The 18602-nt window shown below is 40.6% G+C and overlaps 1 protein-coding gene across 1 annotated transcript; it reads right to left on the bottom strand.

The window, feature by feature from the left end:
- Nucleotides 1-14126: 14126 nt before the first annotated feature.
- LOC130027241 (lysozyme C, milk isozyme-like) lies at nucleotides 14127-18397 on the bottom strand. The gene is made up of 4 exons (XM_056117910.1): nucleotides 18252-18397; nucleotides 16325-16486; nucleotides 14757-14835; nucleotides 14127-14415 (listed from the first exon to the last, which is right to left on the bottom strand). The coding sequence occupies exons 1-4, from the start codon at nucleotides 18388-18390 to the stop codon at nucleotides 14349-14351; spliced, it is 447 nt and encodes a 148-aa protein (XP_055973885.1). The 5' UTR covers nucleotides 18391-18397; the 3' UTR covers nucleotides 14127-14348.
- Between the last annotated feature and the right edge of the window lie 205 nt (nucleotides 18398-18602).

Below are 18602 nucleotides of genomic sequence, written 5' to 3'. Positions count from 1 at the left end.
TTTAAAAAATCATTGCTTTTGAAGATTATACTCTTCAGAAATGAAGGTTTGACTCACTCCTTCAAGATTACAAACTTAAACTCCTAGAAAAAGTGGTCATAATCATTATCAACAAGGAAATGTAAATTAAGGCCAGAGTTAGATACCACTTAACCCCCTGAGAATGGTTTACTTAAAAAGAAGTAATGGCATAAGAGGGGACAAGATGGCCCAAAAGAGAAGCTGAGAATACTCCTGGAACACCAACACAAGAAATGCATACAACAGAGAATGACATGTGAGATCTTGCTGAGAAATCCTATGTAGAATGAGGCACTATCTCCAGGAGATTATTCATTGCTATGGGACACAGAGCTATGGTGGGTTTCAAAGGAGTGTACTTGCCATGCATTGTGACTGACCAGGGTTTGATCCTTTGCTATAGGTACCCTGAACCCAACATGAGTGATCCCTGAATGTAGAGTCAGGAGTAAACTCTGAGCACTGACAAGTGTGTCTCCTTACCACCATCTCCTATCCCCTCCCCCCCAAAAAAGTTAAATAAAAACTTTGTCAAGTTAGCCAACCATCAGCAGCCTCTGTGAACCAGATTTAAACACATTTAGAATAGGGAGAAACCTGAGGAAAATCCTGTCACATTAAGACAAGTATGAGGCAGGGGGAATAGCAACATCTGCCTTCACGAGGTCCAAGTCAACTATAGGAAAAAACAACTCTCTCCCCTAACCCCATACCTGACTATAGGTAATGATTGAAATATTTTCTGCAGAGATTAAGGAGAGCAGGCAGCAGACTTAGTTCAACTTGCTGTTTTGCCCATCTACTGGGATCACAAATCATATTAAACAGAGGGTGGAACCACAGGGTAGTATCATAGTTGGCTTGAGCTTAGTAATGCAGACTGCCAGGTGTTGATGGACACAAATATCCTAATTGAGGCCAAGAATGTTTGAGGTTCCAGGTCCTGTAACCTGCCCTATGTTAGAAATATAGCTGACACTGTAAGCTTGTAACTGCAAATCCCCAGCAGTGTTGTGACAGTTAAAGATCATCTGAGGGTGTCCAGTCCCACTAATCGCAAAGCCAAGGCATGGACTGGATTTAGTGAGTGTGAGTCATTCATACTTGCCTGGGCCTATTTGCACTTATAGCTCTACCTCTAGTTTCCGCATAGCACCAGGTATTAATAAGAAATAAAGAGATGTCTCTCCACCAATGGATGAGAGACAGAAGCCCATAAAAGTTCCAAACTGTGCCAGAAATTCGTAGTCATCTAAAGAAAACTTCCAAACAACAGTCCAATCAATTTTCAGTGAAATAAAGAAATTTTTGGAAGAATCCAGCAGTAGGCTTGGAGAAAAATGGAAGAAAATATAATAAGACTCCTCCAAACAGAAAATGAATGAACTGAAGAGCCCTATAGTGCTCCAGCTGAACTAAAATGGTCTCTTGCAGGACACGGAAGCAGCAAATACTTAAATCAGTTACATAAGATGCAAAAACTTAAATCAGTTATGCACAACCTTATGAAGAAGAAACATTAAAAAGCAAAGAAATAAAAAGCTTTTAAATGATGAAAACATGAAAGAGATGTATAGAAGGGATAAGAAGTATAGTATCCCCTCCATAGGAAATACAGAATGAGAGGAGAAAATGGAAGTAATGTTGTAGAAAAAATAATAACAGATAATTCAAAAATTTTCAGGGAGGAATATATTCTGGTCAGGGAAGCACAAAATGCTTTAAAGAAATTAAACCCAAACAGAACTCCAAGACACAATGTAATTAAAATGGATAGGACTAAAGAGACAGACATCTAAAAGCAGTAAGAGGCAAAGACATAAAAAGAAACCCCATAAACTGAAATTAGATTTCTCAAATGAAATTTTACATTCAAAAAGATAGTGCTATGATAGATCTAAAGTCTTGGATGAAAAGAACCCACAATTAAGAACTCTCTATCTTCTCAGTTTATCAGTAATATTTGGAGGAGTGATGAAAGAATTTTCAGGAAAACAATAGCTAATGGCATCCATGGGTTCTAAACTGGCTCTGCAAAAAATAATAAATAGCCTTCTATAAAAGGCAAGGAAACCCTCCTTGGAAGCAGTACGATACATAATAAAATATAAAATGGGGGTGGAGACTATTAGGATAATAAAGGGATTCCCATGGTGAACTCAGTACTTACCTGATTTAGGACTGGAGAGACAGTACAGCAAGTAGCGTGTTTACTTCGCTCATGTCTCATCCTGGTTCAACGCCTAGCATCTCATACGGTCCTCTGAGCACTGATGGAGTAATTCCTGAGTGCAGAGCCAGTAACAATGTGCTGAGAATTGCAGGGTGTAACTCAAGGACCCCTTCCCCCGCAAAAACAACACAACAACAACAACAAAACCCAAGAAAGACTTACCTAATTTGAATCCAAAAAGGAAACCAAGTTTAGTAATTTAAATGTACATTTTGATATCCTCAAAGCAAAAATGCTCAGAAGAAACTACCAAAAAGAGGTAAACAGGAATGGGTTACTGTATAAAGGGTGGGTACCAAAGTGAAAGTGGGAAAAATAAAGGAAAGCCAAAGAAGCAATTTAAACTGAAATACATTCAAGCTCTTCTTTTAAAAAATGACAATTCCTTTGTTAGGAATTTCAAAGTCAACAAATTAAACTCCTTGGGCAAAGACAAAGAGTGTCTGGTAGATCAGGGGAAAAAATCAAAACAAAACCAACCTTCTGCTGCTGATTTCAATAAACACACTTCTGATCTCAATAAACATATTTGAACATTAATTCAGAGTAAAAAGCTGGAGAATATTCATCATGCAAATGGTAGCTGAAATACAGCGGGAATAGCAGAGATAGCTCAACAAGGTAAGTGCATGCTTCATATACTGGAGGTCCAGGTTTGATTCCTGGCATCACATGATCCTCTAAGTACCATGAGGTGAAAACCACAAGCACAGGGCTTCTCCCTGAGCACTGCTGGATGTGATCTCCTCCCCCCAAAAATATAAAGCAGGAATATCTGTTTTATGGAAACAATACTTACTTCAGACAAAACAGAGTTTAAACTAAATAAGGTAATAAGAAATAAGGACAGATATTACATATCAAGGGATTAATGTCCTAGAGGACTAAATTCTCTGAATGTGTATGCACCAAATAGAATTCATTTTTAATATATTTTAGATCATAATGCTATGAAGGTAGAAATTAACCATTAAAAATTTGGATAAAATAAATCATTTGGAGATCAGACAACATATTATTAAACAGCCATTGGATCAAAAATGAAATAAAATAAGAAATCAAAGGATTCCTGGAAATGAGTGAGAATGGAGAACACAAACTATCAGAACATTTGGGTTATCGTAAAAGCAATACTGTGAAGGAAATTAAATAGCAATAAAGGCAATAGTTAAAGTTAAATAGCAATAAGGAAACAAAAAAAGCTCAAATTAATATCTATCTCATATCTCAAGAAGCAACAGGAGAAAATAATAAGTAGTGTAAATAAATTATGTCAAAATAAAGTAATACAAAAAATCAATGAAAAAAGTTGAAGAAACAGGAATTCTCCCAGTTTCTATGAAACAAACATTACTCTGATACCAAAAGCAGACACAGACATCACCAGAAAAGAAAACTATAACTTCTATCTCTAATGAACACAGATGCAAAGATCCTCAACAAAAAATTCAACAAACTGAGCCCTGCACTGACTAAAAAGGATCACACACCATGAGCAACTCGGATTCATCCTGCTGAAGTAAGTCAATCAATATTATATACCACACTAATATAAGAAAAATAAAGCAAGATAAAATGCAAATAAAACATTTGACAAGATCATAAAAACTTTGAAATGAAATGGGAGTTGAAGAAATATTTCTCAACACAGAGCCTTTTACCACAAACCCACCTCAAACGTCATTTTCAAAGGGGGGGGAATGGGAAAACCTTTCCCTCTGAGATCTGGCTCAAGATAAGCTTGTATATCACTGTATCATGGAAGTCCTTGTCATGAGTAAATAGACAAGAAAGAAATGTTAAAGTCATCCAGATTGGAAAAGAAGTCAAGCTCTCACTATTTGCAGCTGACATGATACTATACCTAGAAAACACTAAAAACTCTACCAATACAGCTCCTTGAAACAAGAGTCTTATACAGTAGTGACAGGCTACAAAATCAATGTGCAGAAATCCATGACTTTTTTGGATGCAAATAATGGAATAGAAGAGACAGAAATTATGTTTAAGAACCTATTCACAATCTTGCTTTAGTAAATCAAGTACCTGGGATCTGCTTAACAAAAGAGGCGAATGCCTTATATTAGTAAACTATAAATAACTACTTTTAAAAAAATCAAAGAGGACATGAGTAAATGGAAATACACTCTTGGCTTATGGGCTGGGAAGATTAACTTGTCAAAATTGCATCTTGACCAAAGCATTAAACAGATTTAACGCAGTCCCTATAAAATAATATCAAGGTGCTTTAAAAATCACAATGCTAGTTTTTATATTTTCAAATTATAGCACAGCGGTAGGGCGTTTGCCTTGCACGAAGCCAACATGGCCGACCCAAGTTCGATTCCTCTGCCCCTCTCGGAGAGCCTGGCAAGCTACTGAGAGTACCTCGCCCACACGGCAGAGCCTGGCAAGCTGCCCGTGAGGTACTCTATATGCCAAACACAGTAACAACAAGTCTCATGATGGACACGTTACTGGGCCTGCTCGAGCAAATCGATGAACAACGGGACGACCGTGACTGTGGGACCGTGATTTCTATTCACATTATTTACATTATTACTATTTATTATTTCCCAATAAGAAATTCATATTGAAAACTCTAAATGTTTCCATATTTTCCATAGTTCCATATAACCAGAAATCTTCTAACTTAATGATGTCCAATAAATCAATAATAACGTTTTTTCTTTTCTTTGTGCTAACAGACCCAAAAGTTCACTCACATAAGACAAGATAAAAGAAAAAAGTAATATGTAAACAGCTTTTCTTAAGCCTTGGAGCCTAGAACTTCAGTTAGGTCTACTAATATTTCCCGTTTTTGGCTTTCCTTCTCAGTAAGAAAAAAGAGCACAGCTGCTGCAAAATGTTATGCTAAAACACAAGCATGCCGATAACGCTGCAAACACAAAATCATAGGAAAAACAAAATGAAACAAAACAAAAAACACACATAACACAAACAGCACATGGCACATGCATAAGGCACCCAAGTGGCCTCTCTCAAAGATATGGGCAAAGCAGGAGTGTCTTAGGGTGGGTAGGAGAACTCAGACTTCTCTAACTAATGACACCTAAGTTCTAAAATTGCTAGATTACACATTGTTCTGATCTCCAGCAAAGATTTATCTTGTCCTTCTTGTTAATTAGTAAAACCAGAGCTGAACACAATGGTTTTTGCTTCAGACTTTAAGCTGGCCTCAACACTCACAAGATCCTAAGGTACCTTTTAAACCAGCAATTCTATTTTTCTATTTTTTTTCAGTATTTTTTTTGGTGATATTGGTTACACATAGACACATATGTGACTCTGCTGACAGATCCAGGAAAAATTCCACCCTGCTCCTATTCCTAAAGTATTGACAGACTTGCCCTAAGTGCTCAGGGAAACAGAACCCAGATGGATGAAAGGGAGTTTCTTGGGTGGTCCCAAGTTGAATGTTTGCATTCACAGATATAGAAATGGCCACACATGCAAGGCCAATTGTCTTTATTTTTTTAATTTTTATTAGTGAAATACCATGAGGTACAGTTGTAGACTTACAAATTTTTGTGCTTGGGTTTCAATTATACAATGATCAAATACCCATCCCTCCACCAGTGCCCATTTTCCACCACCACGGGTCCCAGTTGTGGTTTGCAAAAGAGGCATTGAGTGGTAATCATGTTTGGTCTATAGTCTAGTTTCAGCATGCTTCTCCCATCCTGGGAGAATCCTCCCAACACCCTTTATTTGATGCTACCTTCTCTATCTGAGCTCCCCTTTCCCCTAGCATGTGTGGCTGGCCTCAAACCCATGAAGCAAAATTTCTGGTACTAATCTCGAAGGCCAATTTTCTTAATCCCAGTTATTTCTCTGACCCAATTAGGAAGAACATCAAGCATTGAGCTGGGAAAGAAATGGCAAAGAAGCACTGTTGGCAAGGTACTTACCAGGATGTTTCCTGATTTAAGACTGGTTCACCGGAGTAGGTTCCTTTCTTGACTGGTTTCATTAATTTGAGGAGGGGCCCTCGGTGGGGGTGGCTTCACCAATGATGCTTAGATGTTGCTCCTGGCTCTGAACTCAGGAATTACTCCTAGCAGTGCTCGGTGGACTGTATGATATATCAGGGATCAAATGAGGGTCATGCAAGGCAAGTGCCCTACCTGCTGTACTATCTCTCCAGCTCAAAGCTTCACAAAATTTTAATTGTGAAGGTTGGGTCCCATTGCCACTTGAAAGCCAATCAAACATGAGACATGGTGAGGTATCTAGAACGAGTGCTATTTGCAACACACTAGCAGGTTTCAAGATGGTACTCATGTCCTTGTTGAGGGCAAGGAGAAAGGTCAGGAGGCTGGCATGAGTCTAGCAATACATTTCTTTGGAAGTAGTAAGATCAGATTTGAGTTAAAGAAGCTGCCTAGTCATAAGTTATAAAGTGTCTCTGAAACCGGAAGCCCAGATCCCCTCTGAGAGGTAAATACAAAACTCTTTGGCAAAACAGAAAGTAAAGCACAACTTTGAGAAGGGTGGGCCCCCTGAGGAAAAAGAGAAACTCCAGAAAAAATAAACAGTCATGATAAAACTCTAAAGGAAAGACCATAAAGACTCCAAAGCTCTTCCCCTGTGCCAACACTCTTGAGTTTTATGTAGGTAGAGAATTCAGGCCAAGGCAATTCAGAGAACTGGTTGAAATGGAAAAGTTATTTCTCAGAGTGGCTTTATGAGCAGCGTGAGATTTCATTTCTCTGTATCCTTGTCTAGATGTCGTTGGCATGGTCATTTTATTAAATTTCTATTATTTGAGTGGGTTATGTTTTTGTGGGGTGTTTTTTGCTTTTTTGGGGGGGTCACACCCAATGATGCTGAGGGCTTCCTCCTGGCTCTGCACTCACAAATTGCTCCTGGCACTGCTCGGAGGACCATATGGGATGCTGAGAATCGAACCCGGTTTGGTCGCATGCAAGGCAAACACCCTACCCGCTGTGCTATGCTGTGCACTCCAGCCCCCTATTTTTGTGATTTTAATTAGATTTTTTTTATTGATTTTCTTTACTGATATTGAAGTTCTTCCAGTGGAAGTTTCTTTTCTGTCCATAAAATCTTTCTTTGCTGAAGAGACCTGAGTAATACAGCTGCAGGTAAGACTTGCATGTGGCTAGTTTGAGTTCTATCCCCGGAACTCCATAAGGTTCCCTGAGCTCCACCAGGAGTGACACCTGAGCACAGAGTCAGAAGTCCTGAGTCCAGAAAGGAGCACCCTGCCCTCCCCCTACACCCCCGTAAAAGTTAAAGTTATCTTCAAGATACATTGGAACAAGAGCGATAGTACAGCAGAAAGGGTGCTTGCCTTACACTTGCTTGACCTGGATTTGATTCTCAGAACCCCGCAGGGTCCCCCTAGTCCACCAGCAGTGACCACAGAGCACAGAACCAGGAGTAAGCCCTGAGCACAGCTGGGTGTGCTTCCCTCGTCCCTGAATGTCTTTTCTGATGGTGTGACTGAAGCTCTGTTACACTTGAGCATAGTTGTCCCAAGTTTATTTTCCCTTCCCTAGAACTGTGAAGTCAATCTTGCTCAAATAAGGACTTTTAAAAATGCAACTGCAGCAATGTCCTTCTCTAGACCATAGCTTAACTGGTTTTGAATGATATGGCCTATAACATGATCAAAGCCTAACTGGGTAGAACACCTGATTTTGATGGAACTCTGCTGATTCTACTTGTGGCCTGCCTTTCTTGTAGAGTTTCTCATTTGCTCTTTTCTTCAGTGTTGCCAACATAAAGAAAACATGAAGATCAATTTCCCATCCCCTCGTCTCTTCCTTTGATGTTGTTGCAAATACAGGGAACACACACACATTTGGCATTGGTGCTTGCCAAGAATCTAATCTCACAGGTAGATAATTGACATTTCACGAGGCCGACCAGGGTTCGATTCCTTTGCCCCTCTCGGAGAGCCCGGCAAGCTACAGAGAGTATTCTGCCTGCACGGCAAAGCCTGGTAAGCTACCTGTGATGTATCCAATATGCCACAAAACAGTAACAACAAGTCTCACAATGGAGACGTTACTGGTGCCCTCTTGAGCAAATCGATGAACAATGGGAGGACAGTGCTACAGTGCTATATGTCACATTGGTAGTATGTACGAAGAAGTAAAAATTAACATTAGACTTTTATGAACAGCCCATTTATCTTATTTACTGGTTGGATTGTTTTGGGTGGGGTATTGGCTGTCAGCCATTGAAATATGATTAAAAGCAGGAATTCTTATAAGTCCTTTTTCTTGGCAACTAACCATTAAATAAAGATTAGAAAACATTTTAACTAATTTATACTTTATCTAGGATCTGCATCTTCACAATAAATAGTCTTCAGATTGTATTTGTAATAGAGAGAGAAAGAGATGAAGAGTCATGTACTAGGAAAGAATATTAGACCTTTACTTTGTTGTATTACAAAGCTCTCCAAATTCAGTGATTTATGGCAGGACTTATTTTACTTGCTCTGGTGGAGTATTAGCGTAATAGAGTAAGGAAGAGAGGACTTCGCTTTTGAAGCCTGGACATGGTCTGGCTTCATCTTTACCCAAGTTTATTTGGAGATCTGGTGGGTTGGTGGGAAGAATATATTTCCGGGGCATGCTCTCTTATGTTAACTAGAAGAGCACAAAAGGCTAAGCAAATCTATAAAAGCACACTTTTTATTTCTATCTGTGTCACATTTGTGACCTTTCCATTGTTAGAGCCAAAGAGATGGCCACACCCAACATCTACATCATAGAATAGTGTATCTCTCTACTGTTTCACTGGAAGATCACATGAGAAAAGAGGTGAGGAATTGTGCAGTCTGTTCCCCTACAGGATGGGGCTGGGTTCTTGAATAATTATAACATGGTCCTCCTCGAATGGGGTGGCACAAAACATTTCCTTGCATTTCCTTTTGGGGAACAGATAAGGAACTGCATTATTAGGTATGCCAGAATATAATCTGGTCCCTTTCTTCCTCTTTACTTTCTTCACTTCTTTTTCTTTTCTGATAACCTTCAAATGGGGTTATCAGGATTATGTCAATCATACAAGGAAAAGAATGCAATCAGAAGGTATACCAGAAACAGCAGCAGAAATGATGATATTCATTCAAATAGCTGGACCTGGAAGTGTGAGCAGGAAAATTCTCACATCTAGTGTTTTTTGCTCTACAGGAAGGTGGAATGAATTGTCAAGTCGAACTAGAACTCATGAAATGTTAATTAAATACTCTCAATTAATGAAAACACAAAAGTGATGTGTGATTTATAACTTGATTTTATACGCTGTCAACTGCAATTTGTAAAACCACAGGTCCCCCTGGTCTCAGGGAACTCCATTTATATGTTGTAAACGCCATGGTTATATCACCTTATAACGTCCTTGCTGTACTTGATACCTTGTTTAACTCCAGTGTCCTGCACTGTCTGTCTCATGCTAGATAAGAAATCACATACCCCACAGATGCCCTGTATAAATGTTCTTGAACCCCCTGACCAGGACTGATAGCTTTGGGTGACGTCTAGCTTTGGTCCACTGGTTGAACCCATGGGTATAAATAAACTTCCTTACTCTCCCACCGCAAGACTGGGTCTTCATGTGTTTGATTAAGCAAACTTCAATTACAACACAAAAACTTCAGTGAGAGAAAGCAGGACTTTCTGATGGAGGTATCAGTCAAGATTCTCCAGATGGTGATTCTGCTGTGACTTTCATAACATCCTCTTTCATGCGGCTTGGAATCTAGTTTGGCACCTTCTCTTTGCAAGGTAAGATGGGGGAAATGAACTGTTAGGACTTAAAAGGTTTTCTTTCATTTTCTGAGGTCCCTGTGGGGTAGAGGAGAGACAGCCAGGGGTGATTCTTTTGTTTGGCCCCCTGCCCTGTGGTCATACTTGGCTAATATTACTAGAGGCTATAGAGGCAGGAGCCAGACCTCACTAGAAAAGGAACACTGCATTGATTCCTCAGGAATGACTATGTTGCAAAATAGCCTGGCAAGAGCGAGAGATGGAGGCATATACTCAGAGGAACAAGTTAAAACTAGATTTTTTAGCACTGGTGCTGGCCCAGCTGAGTTACCTCCAAAGGCTAAGCCCCTGATTACCTTTACACAAGGTTTATCCCAAACCGGGGAATGGTCTGTGCTGGGAATTTGTGGCCGGAGATGGAGAGTCAGCAAAGTTACACATGACGGGTTGATAGAGTACATCAAGACGTCAGGGTGATGCATTATATAGATATGATAAAAGCAGGACTTGGAATAGGCATTCGTGGCAGTGGTAATGAGCATAAAGTGAGAATAGGATATTCCTGATAACTTTTCAGTATCTGTATTGCAAATCACAATGCCGAGAGAGAGAGAGAGAGAGAGAGAGAGAGAGAGAGAGAGAGAGAGAGAGACAGAGACAGAGACAGAGACAGAGACAGAGAGACAGAGAGAGACAGAGAGAGGTGCCTGCCATAGAGCCAGGCTGGGAGGTGAAGTGAGGAGGTGATGAAAGGGAAACTGACGACACTGGTGCTGGGAAATGTACAGTGGTGCAGGGATGGGTGCTGGAACACTGTATGAGTGAAACTTCATCATGAACAGCTTTGTAAGGGTCTATCTCACAGTGATTGGGGCTGGAGCTATAGCACAGCAGGTAGGGCGTTTGCCTGGCACACAGCCAACACGGCTGACCCGAGTTCTATTCCTCTACCCCTCTCAGAGAGCCCAGAAAGCTACCAAGACTATCTTGCCCGCATGGCAAAGCCTGGTAAACTACCCGTGATGTATTCGATATGCCAAGTACAGTAACAAGTGTCACAATGTTACCGGGCCCACTCAAGCAAATTGATGAACAACAGGAGGACAATGACAGTGATCTCACAGTGATTAAAAAAATTTTTTAAAGGAATTATCTCTTTGTTATTCCATCCCCCAACCCCCACTAGAATGTTAACTCTGGATGAATCAAAACATTTAACATGTTCAGCCAATTTATTCCTATACAATTATGTGATACTTTCTCCACCTTTCACCATTCATAACTTTTACAGAAAAAATATGCATTTCTAGAAGGTTTTGGGGGTATTTTTTGAATAGCATGCAGAGATCTAATCACTATAAGAAACTCCTGACTCTGAAACTGTGGGTGGTGGATTGAGTTTCCAGATCTGTGCAGACACTCTGGTTCCATCAGCTCCACAAAAGAAATCATGAGGCTGCATATGAGATACATTCCAGAAGGGAAGAGCTGTGAGCTCACATCTCAGGTAGAGATGCAGGCCTCACAGAATGGGTTAGTGTCTCACTTTCCTTCGCAGATTTAATTCTATGGGTTTTCTTTCAAACCACCCCTACAGAGGGGCTTTCTACAGAGATAAGAGTCTCTTGCCATGGGGAAGAGTTCAGAACTTTTGAGGGTTCACCTTCATGTCCCTATTACAATCAATTGCTTTTCTTGGAGCTTCCTAAAGGGTGTGTGTGTGTGTGTGTGTGTGTGTGTGTGTGTGTTGGGGGGTGGGGTGATGTTCATCCCTCTCTGGGCCTGTGCTGGCACCAGTTAATCTTAACAGATCTCAGTTACTGTATCCACAAAGTGGGTCTGATCATCTGGCTTTTGGCTACTTTAGGACTAATGATAGAGAAGCCTCTTTAAATTCTATCTTGGTTTTATTACTTCTTGAAAATTCATTGCCATGCCCCAACCCTAATACACCTGCCTACCTCACCTGAGCAGAGGGTAGAACTAATTTTCCTTTTCTTTTAAAGGAGGCATCTTTATTCCAGCCTGACTACAGCTCTACAAGAGCTCAGGTAGTGGAGACCAGTTCCCGCACCATGGGGATCATATGGATGTCACGTGCACTTTGTTGTCCACCAAGTGATGCTGATGAGAGTTGAGCATTCACACTGTGCAGGGGTTTCCTGGCAGACTTCACAGTTCCAGTGCGCTTGGAAATTCCCTGGGTTACGGAGGTGAGTCAATCGAGAAGGTGATAGCACCTTCTCTTGAGGATATTACATCCCATGCTCTCCACTTTGCCCATGGATATAATTTACCAGGAGAGCTTTTGAGAAACCACTGTTCTCCAATCTAAAACAACTGACATAGCATTAGGGTTTCACCAGTTTGGGGGGCATCTGGTTTCAGGGATCAAAGTAAAGCTCCAGCATTCAAGGCAGACACTGCAACTCTACGAGATATCTCCCTGGCTATCCCACCATAGATAGTTTTATTGAAGGAGGAAATTAACTTTGCGGAGGATGTGGAGTTACCCAGAGAGAAAGGGAAAAAAAAGATGAAAAACAAAAAAGTAAAGAAAAATTGTACTTCAACAAATATGCATTCATAAAAAATTTTAAATTAAATACAGCGGAGACAGTAGCACTGTTCATTGTTCATCGATTTGCTCGAGCGGCCCAGCAAGTTGAATAAGTCCATTGTGAGACTTATTGTTACTGTGTTTGGCATATCGAATGCTTCACAGGTAGCTTGCCAGGCTTTGCCGTGCGGGAGAGATACTCTCAGTAGCTTGCCAGGCTCTCTGAGAGGGGCAGAGGAATCACGGAGGAAATGAACCCGAATGTTGGAAAAAAGAAGGAAAAATAGACAAAGGCAATACCTGAATGGCATACTATAAAAAAGAGATCAAGTACCCAAAATTGGGACCCACATAACCCCACAGTGAACTATACCAACCCACTTTGGAAAGCTGATTTTATAGGTTTTCTATTTTTTCCAAAGTGCCTCAGCATTACCTGAGGGTCACTGCTAGAAAATACTAAAACAAAGACAATATTAGCTCTGGGGATCCTTTGTATTCAGAATCTCATAAGGGCCTTTGTTCTTGCTGAATTATCTCCTAAAGGGGTCAGTCATCGAGATAGATTTGGACTCAGCCTCTTGGTCTTTTAAGCTGGTCTTAAGTTTGGAATGATAGTTTGAGAGTCTCCAGGACGGGGCAGGACAAGGAAAATCATTTTAAGATCACAACTTGGTTTTATGCTAATTCTTAAATACTTTACCAAGAGGCCCCTCAACCCTACTTCAAAACAAAGCAAAACACATAATTTTCCATAGCCTTTTTAGAAGTTGCTTGGCTTTAAGTTTAAGAAGAACCCTTGCCCTTCACCCATAATTCCTCATGCCTCAAGGAAAGGTGATCTCACATACACATTAAGCTGAAACAACAATGAATGCTAAAATTCATTTATTAAAGGAAACCAAGACTTCAGTTTCATGTCAGATATAAAACTGCATTATGCCACATGAACAGAGAATCATATATTTAAGTTGGGAAGTTTTTGCCTGAATGTGTACAGAACTTTCAAATTCACAATGAGAAGATAACTGTTCTGTATAAAACAATTAATACTACATTTTATTCTAAAAATGGCAACACAAATAAACAATCACATAAGTCCAACAACATCCTGCTCCCCAAATGACATTAAAATTAGAACCCAGGTTCTTATTTCATAATAAGGTCGGCGATGAGACTAAGTAAAGTAAAGGCCCTCCCGTTGATCATCGATTTGCTTGAGCGGGCCCAGTAACGTCTCCACTGGAGACTTTGTTGTTACTGTGTTTGGCATATCGAATACATCACGTGGAGCTTGCCAGGCCCTGCTGTGCGGGCGAGATACTCTCAGTAGCTTGCCGGGCTCTCCGAGAGGGGCGGAGGAATCGAACTTGGGTTGGCCATGTTGGCTGCGTGCAAGGCAAACGCCCTACCGCTGTGCTATCGATGAGACTAAGAATTTTTATTTCTAATAAAATTCCAGGTGATGCAACGCAGCTGGCCTAGGGAACACACTTGGAGTATCTTTGTTTTTGAGGATGATGGATTTCAAGATGCAAAGACCCAGGGAAAATGAATGCGAATTTTTAGACTCTGAATGTGACAGGATTTTCAAGGAATGACATTATGCAGCAAAAAAATCATTACAACCCATCTCCTAAAAATGTTATTTGAAACAGATAAGCTTGAGAAATCTTTATTTTAGAGGCAGATATGGAAAGAGGATTCAGAGCTAAAAAGGTGTCCATCTTTTTGAGTCACCTTCTCTGAATCATATTCAGTGACAGTCTCATAGCTTGCAGCCAGCCAAGTATTTGGATAAATCCTTGCCTTTGCAGTGTTTGACCCAGGCATTCCTAAGGATGTAGAAATAAACCCATATTAGAGGCAGAAAGACATCTTCGAGGAACTCAAGGCCTGTAGACTGGTATAATACACGTGAGAGAGGTTCAGAAAGGGAGGGCTTGCTAAACCATCTAAGAAGGCGATATGGATTGAACACCAGTGCTTCCAGGGTGGAAAGCATCAAAATTTAGTTTTGCCTGACTTACTTTACATCAGGAGTGCAGTTTCGATTCCATAAAAGGTGTGAGGAAAATTATATAGTACTTGTGTTGCTTACAAAACACCCCAGATGCGATCTGAGCCCAGTTTAGGCAAAGTGGCTAATCTTAGCCCTCTGCAGTCAACCTCTTACCAGGCATTCATCTTGTTTGGATCTTTCACTATTCTTTTGATACAGGTGATGTCATCATCAATGTCGTCATCCAAGAGTTCTAAAAATGAAAGTAGAAGGGTCAAGCAAGATAAATTTCTTTTTTTCTGTTCTACCAGTCTTATTTGGGGAGGAAAGAGTCTCCATAGTTTTGCTCTTGAGTACAAAGGCTCCCAGAATGGCACCTAGCCTGGTGATGACTGGTATGGCTTGGAGGAGTACAGGGACTGCCAGGCAAGGCCGGCAACACTCAGGAGTAGAAGCAGTGCTAGAGCCTGAATTTCAGGCCTGGGGTATGCAAAGTATACACCCCAATATCTCCTCAGTCCCCAAAAATCAATCATGATTTGAGGAAGACTTCCTCTAGGAGGTTGAGCCTGATACACCTGATATTGATGAGCCCTCTAGGACTCTTTCCCAGGTTTGACATTCATGTTGCCTGTTTCTTGTTGTTTGTTCATTTGTTTGTTTTTCCATTTTCAGGGAATGTTTTTGAGCACTATTTTTGAGAAGAATCAGGGAGTGCCTTCATTCTTGGGAAACTGCATACTAACTGTGACCAAGAGCTCTAGGAGTGGGTATGTGGAAAGAAAAGGAAAGTTGTATGTGCTGGGAAAAGAATGCAATTTCCTAAGTGACAGGTCCTGTGAAAACAAGGTTTACTAAGTCCCCTTCGACAGTGTAACAATATCTTCATTTTTAGAAGGGGGATCTAGGTAGAATCCTGTTTTAGGGTAGGTTAGTTTAGTGAGTTTTATTTCCTACACTCAGTTTTCTTTTCTAATAGCACACATACCTAGATTTATCAGGGACACAAGAAAATGGGGTCTGGAAGGGGCAGCAGGTCACATAGGAACACCCTAAGTGACACCTAGTTTTGGGGCCACACACGTAGAAACACTCTATGAGTCTGGGAAGGGGCCAGCTGAGAAAGTAAAAAATCAATAGAGAGACAAGGCTAGTCACTGTCACAGTCCTCTCTGGAAGGCATAACCAGTTAGGTCCTCGGCGCACCACTTCCTGGGCCATCACACTCAACTCCCCCACATCAGAGAGGGAACCCCCATGGACCTGTCACTTAGGAAATTGCATTCTTTTCCTGGCACACACAACTTTCCTTTCCTTTCCACATACCCACTCCTAGAGCTCTTGGTCACAGTCAGTATGCAGTTTCCTGAGAATGAAGGCACTCCTTGATTCTTTTCCGGCCACCACAGACCCTGTGCTGGAGCAATAGCACAGCGGTAGGGCATTTGCCTTGCATGCAGCCAGGCCGGCCGAGCCGGGTTCGATTCCTCTGCCCCTCTCGGAGAGCCCGGCAAGCTACCGAGAGTATCTCACCCGCACGGCAAAGCCTGGCAAGCTACCCGATATGCTAAACACAATAGCAAGAAATCTCAAAAGGGAGACATTACTGGGTCCGCTCGAGCAAAATCGATGAACAATGGAAGGACTCAGTTTTCTAGGCATACCCTGAAAGTCAGATATTAGGGATGACCTATTTTAACTTCCTCTCTTTATACAGCCTTCAAAGGGAAAAAAGTACTTACTGCTGCATGCTATGTTGCACCCATTTTTTGACGAACGCTTGTTGTCTTTGCACCACCATTTGTTGTTCACCTGGAATATCCCATAGTCAATGGTACCATCAGAATTTTTTGTATTGAGGGCGCTGGTATTGAACTTACTCTCGTGCTTAGCCATGCAGACCCCTGTGTTAAGGAACAAGTTAAAGAAAAGAGAAAGTGCTCCATTACGAGAGATAACTTGTGATGTACAAGTGACTCAAGTCGTTTTTTTTTTCCCTTTATTGTATTTTATTTTTTTTTAAAGTTGTAGATTTACAATTTTTTGTGCTTGGGTTTCGATCATACAATGATCAGATACCCATCCCTCCACCAGTGCCCATTTTCCACCACCATGGATAATATCCCTCCCACCCCCATCCCCCCATCCCCCCGTCTCTGTGGCAGGGCAATCCCCTGTGTTCTCTCTCTCCTTTTGGGTGTTGTGGTCTGCAAAAGAGGCATTGAGTGGCAAACATGTTCAGTCCATAGTCTACTTTCGACATGCATCTCCCCTCCTGGGAGGATCCTCCTAACACCCTTTATTTGGTGCTCCCTTCTCTATCTGAACTGCCCTTTCCCCTAGAATACCCGACTGGCCTCTAAGTTATGGAGTAATCCTCCTGGTGCTGGTCTCAGCTATTCTTGGGTATTAATCTCTTATCAAGTAGTTTTTTAACCCACTGTAACAGCAGAGGTTCATTTCCTTGGCTGCTGAAGGTCCAAGCAATTGACAGACATCGTGATAGGTCAAGAAAAAACTTTGTTGGCAATCAGCTAGCAGTTTGGGATATGAAAGAGTCATATTCTCAAAACAATCATCTTGTGGTCACAAGAAGATTTTTTAATAAGGAAAAAACAGGGAAGATAATGTAGATTATAGACCAATGGTAACCAAAATAGCAATAAAATCTCCTTGTGGTCTGGTTTTCTGAAAAATATCCTGTATTAGCTCAAAATCTAAACAAAATAAAGGTTAGGCTTCTGGGGAAGCGTAAACTGAGGATAAACTGTCTTTATCTTTAGGCTTCAGAGAAAGCATTTATCCTTGTTTAATATAGATATTTGGCCTAGTTTCAACATTAGAATGATATAGACTTAGAGGTTCTCAGTGTCAGTTATGATTCACAATAAATTTTGTATTCCAGAGTACTTATTTACTCTGGTAATTATAATTTAATTATGATAGCTATTTATTAACTAATGCATTTTGATAAATAATAATTAGTAGTCAATCATAATCATTCCTCACTCTATCTACCTAAACATATATCCCAGAAATTACCATTCATGACATGTGTATTTGCTGTTGCTCTAAGGTAAGGCAAGAGAACAGGTGGAGAGACAGGGGAGGAGAATATTAAAAAGTGCTAAAAAACAATCTTGATAGCGACAAGAAAGAGCATGAAAAAAATAAACGTTTGAGGGAAATTGAATAAGCTCATGTTTTCTTCCAGTGAAATGGCAAACTGAATTTCTTTGCTTTTATAACTATCCTCATTAAATCTATTATAATACTAGTAGATTAAAATTTAGATTCACTTATCAAATGTGAATTATGTTTGGCGGGCAAGGCTCATGGAAGAGTGAGAGATAGTACTGATTATTGTCCAGATATACGGACTGAAAGGGATATGGCTGGTGACAAACACTATGGCAGCCAAAATGAAATCTCAACTAGTCTCTGTGTATGTTCAAGAAAATTCCAAAGCAAAGGGTGGGAAGTTATTTGGGAGACAAGCAAATCTTTTAAAGATACAAATGACAGGGCAAACAGACTCAAGACATGAAAAGTGTGCAGGGGAGAGGGAGAGAGCTCTGACAATTGAGAGAAATGAAAGAGATAAGGCTTGGTTGAGACATAGACTCTTTGAAGATGTGTGAAAAGCACAGATGTGGGACTCATACTTACAGTTTGCCAAGCTGTAACTATGAAAGTTATCCAGTCCCTGGGCCTTCAGCTTTTTGGCTAGCTCACATTGAGAGAAAACTTTGGCATCATATCTTGCAAAGAAGTAGCTGAAGAGGAAGACAATCAGCATGGACCTCATTTTGGCAGTTTGTAGAATGCAAGACTAGCACATTCAGAATTCTGTTGTCTTTTATATCATTTGGAAACAAAGCGTCTTTGAGTGAGCAATCAAGCTGTCATCTCTACCAGGAACAATTCAGCTGCCTAGTGGTAATTCCCCAACAGTGTGAACTTCAAGGAAGAGGATTTAACCAAGAGCAAAGTCTTCAATGGGTGTGGATATTAAGTTTC

Source organism: Sorex fumeus, unplaced genomic scaffold (genome assembly GCF_029834395.1).
Source record: "Sorex fumeus unplaced genomic scaffold, SorFum_2.1 ptg000036l, whole genome shotgun sequence".
Taxonomy (NCBI): domain Eukaryota; kingdom Metazoa; phylum Chordata; class Mammalia; order Eulipotyphla; family Soricidae; genus Sorex; species Sorex fumeus.
The sequence above is the reverse complement of the archived record's forward strand: the minus strand, read 5'-3'. Positions and strand labels throughout refer to the sequence as shown.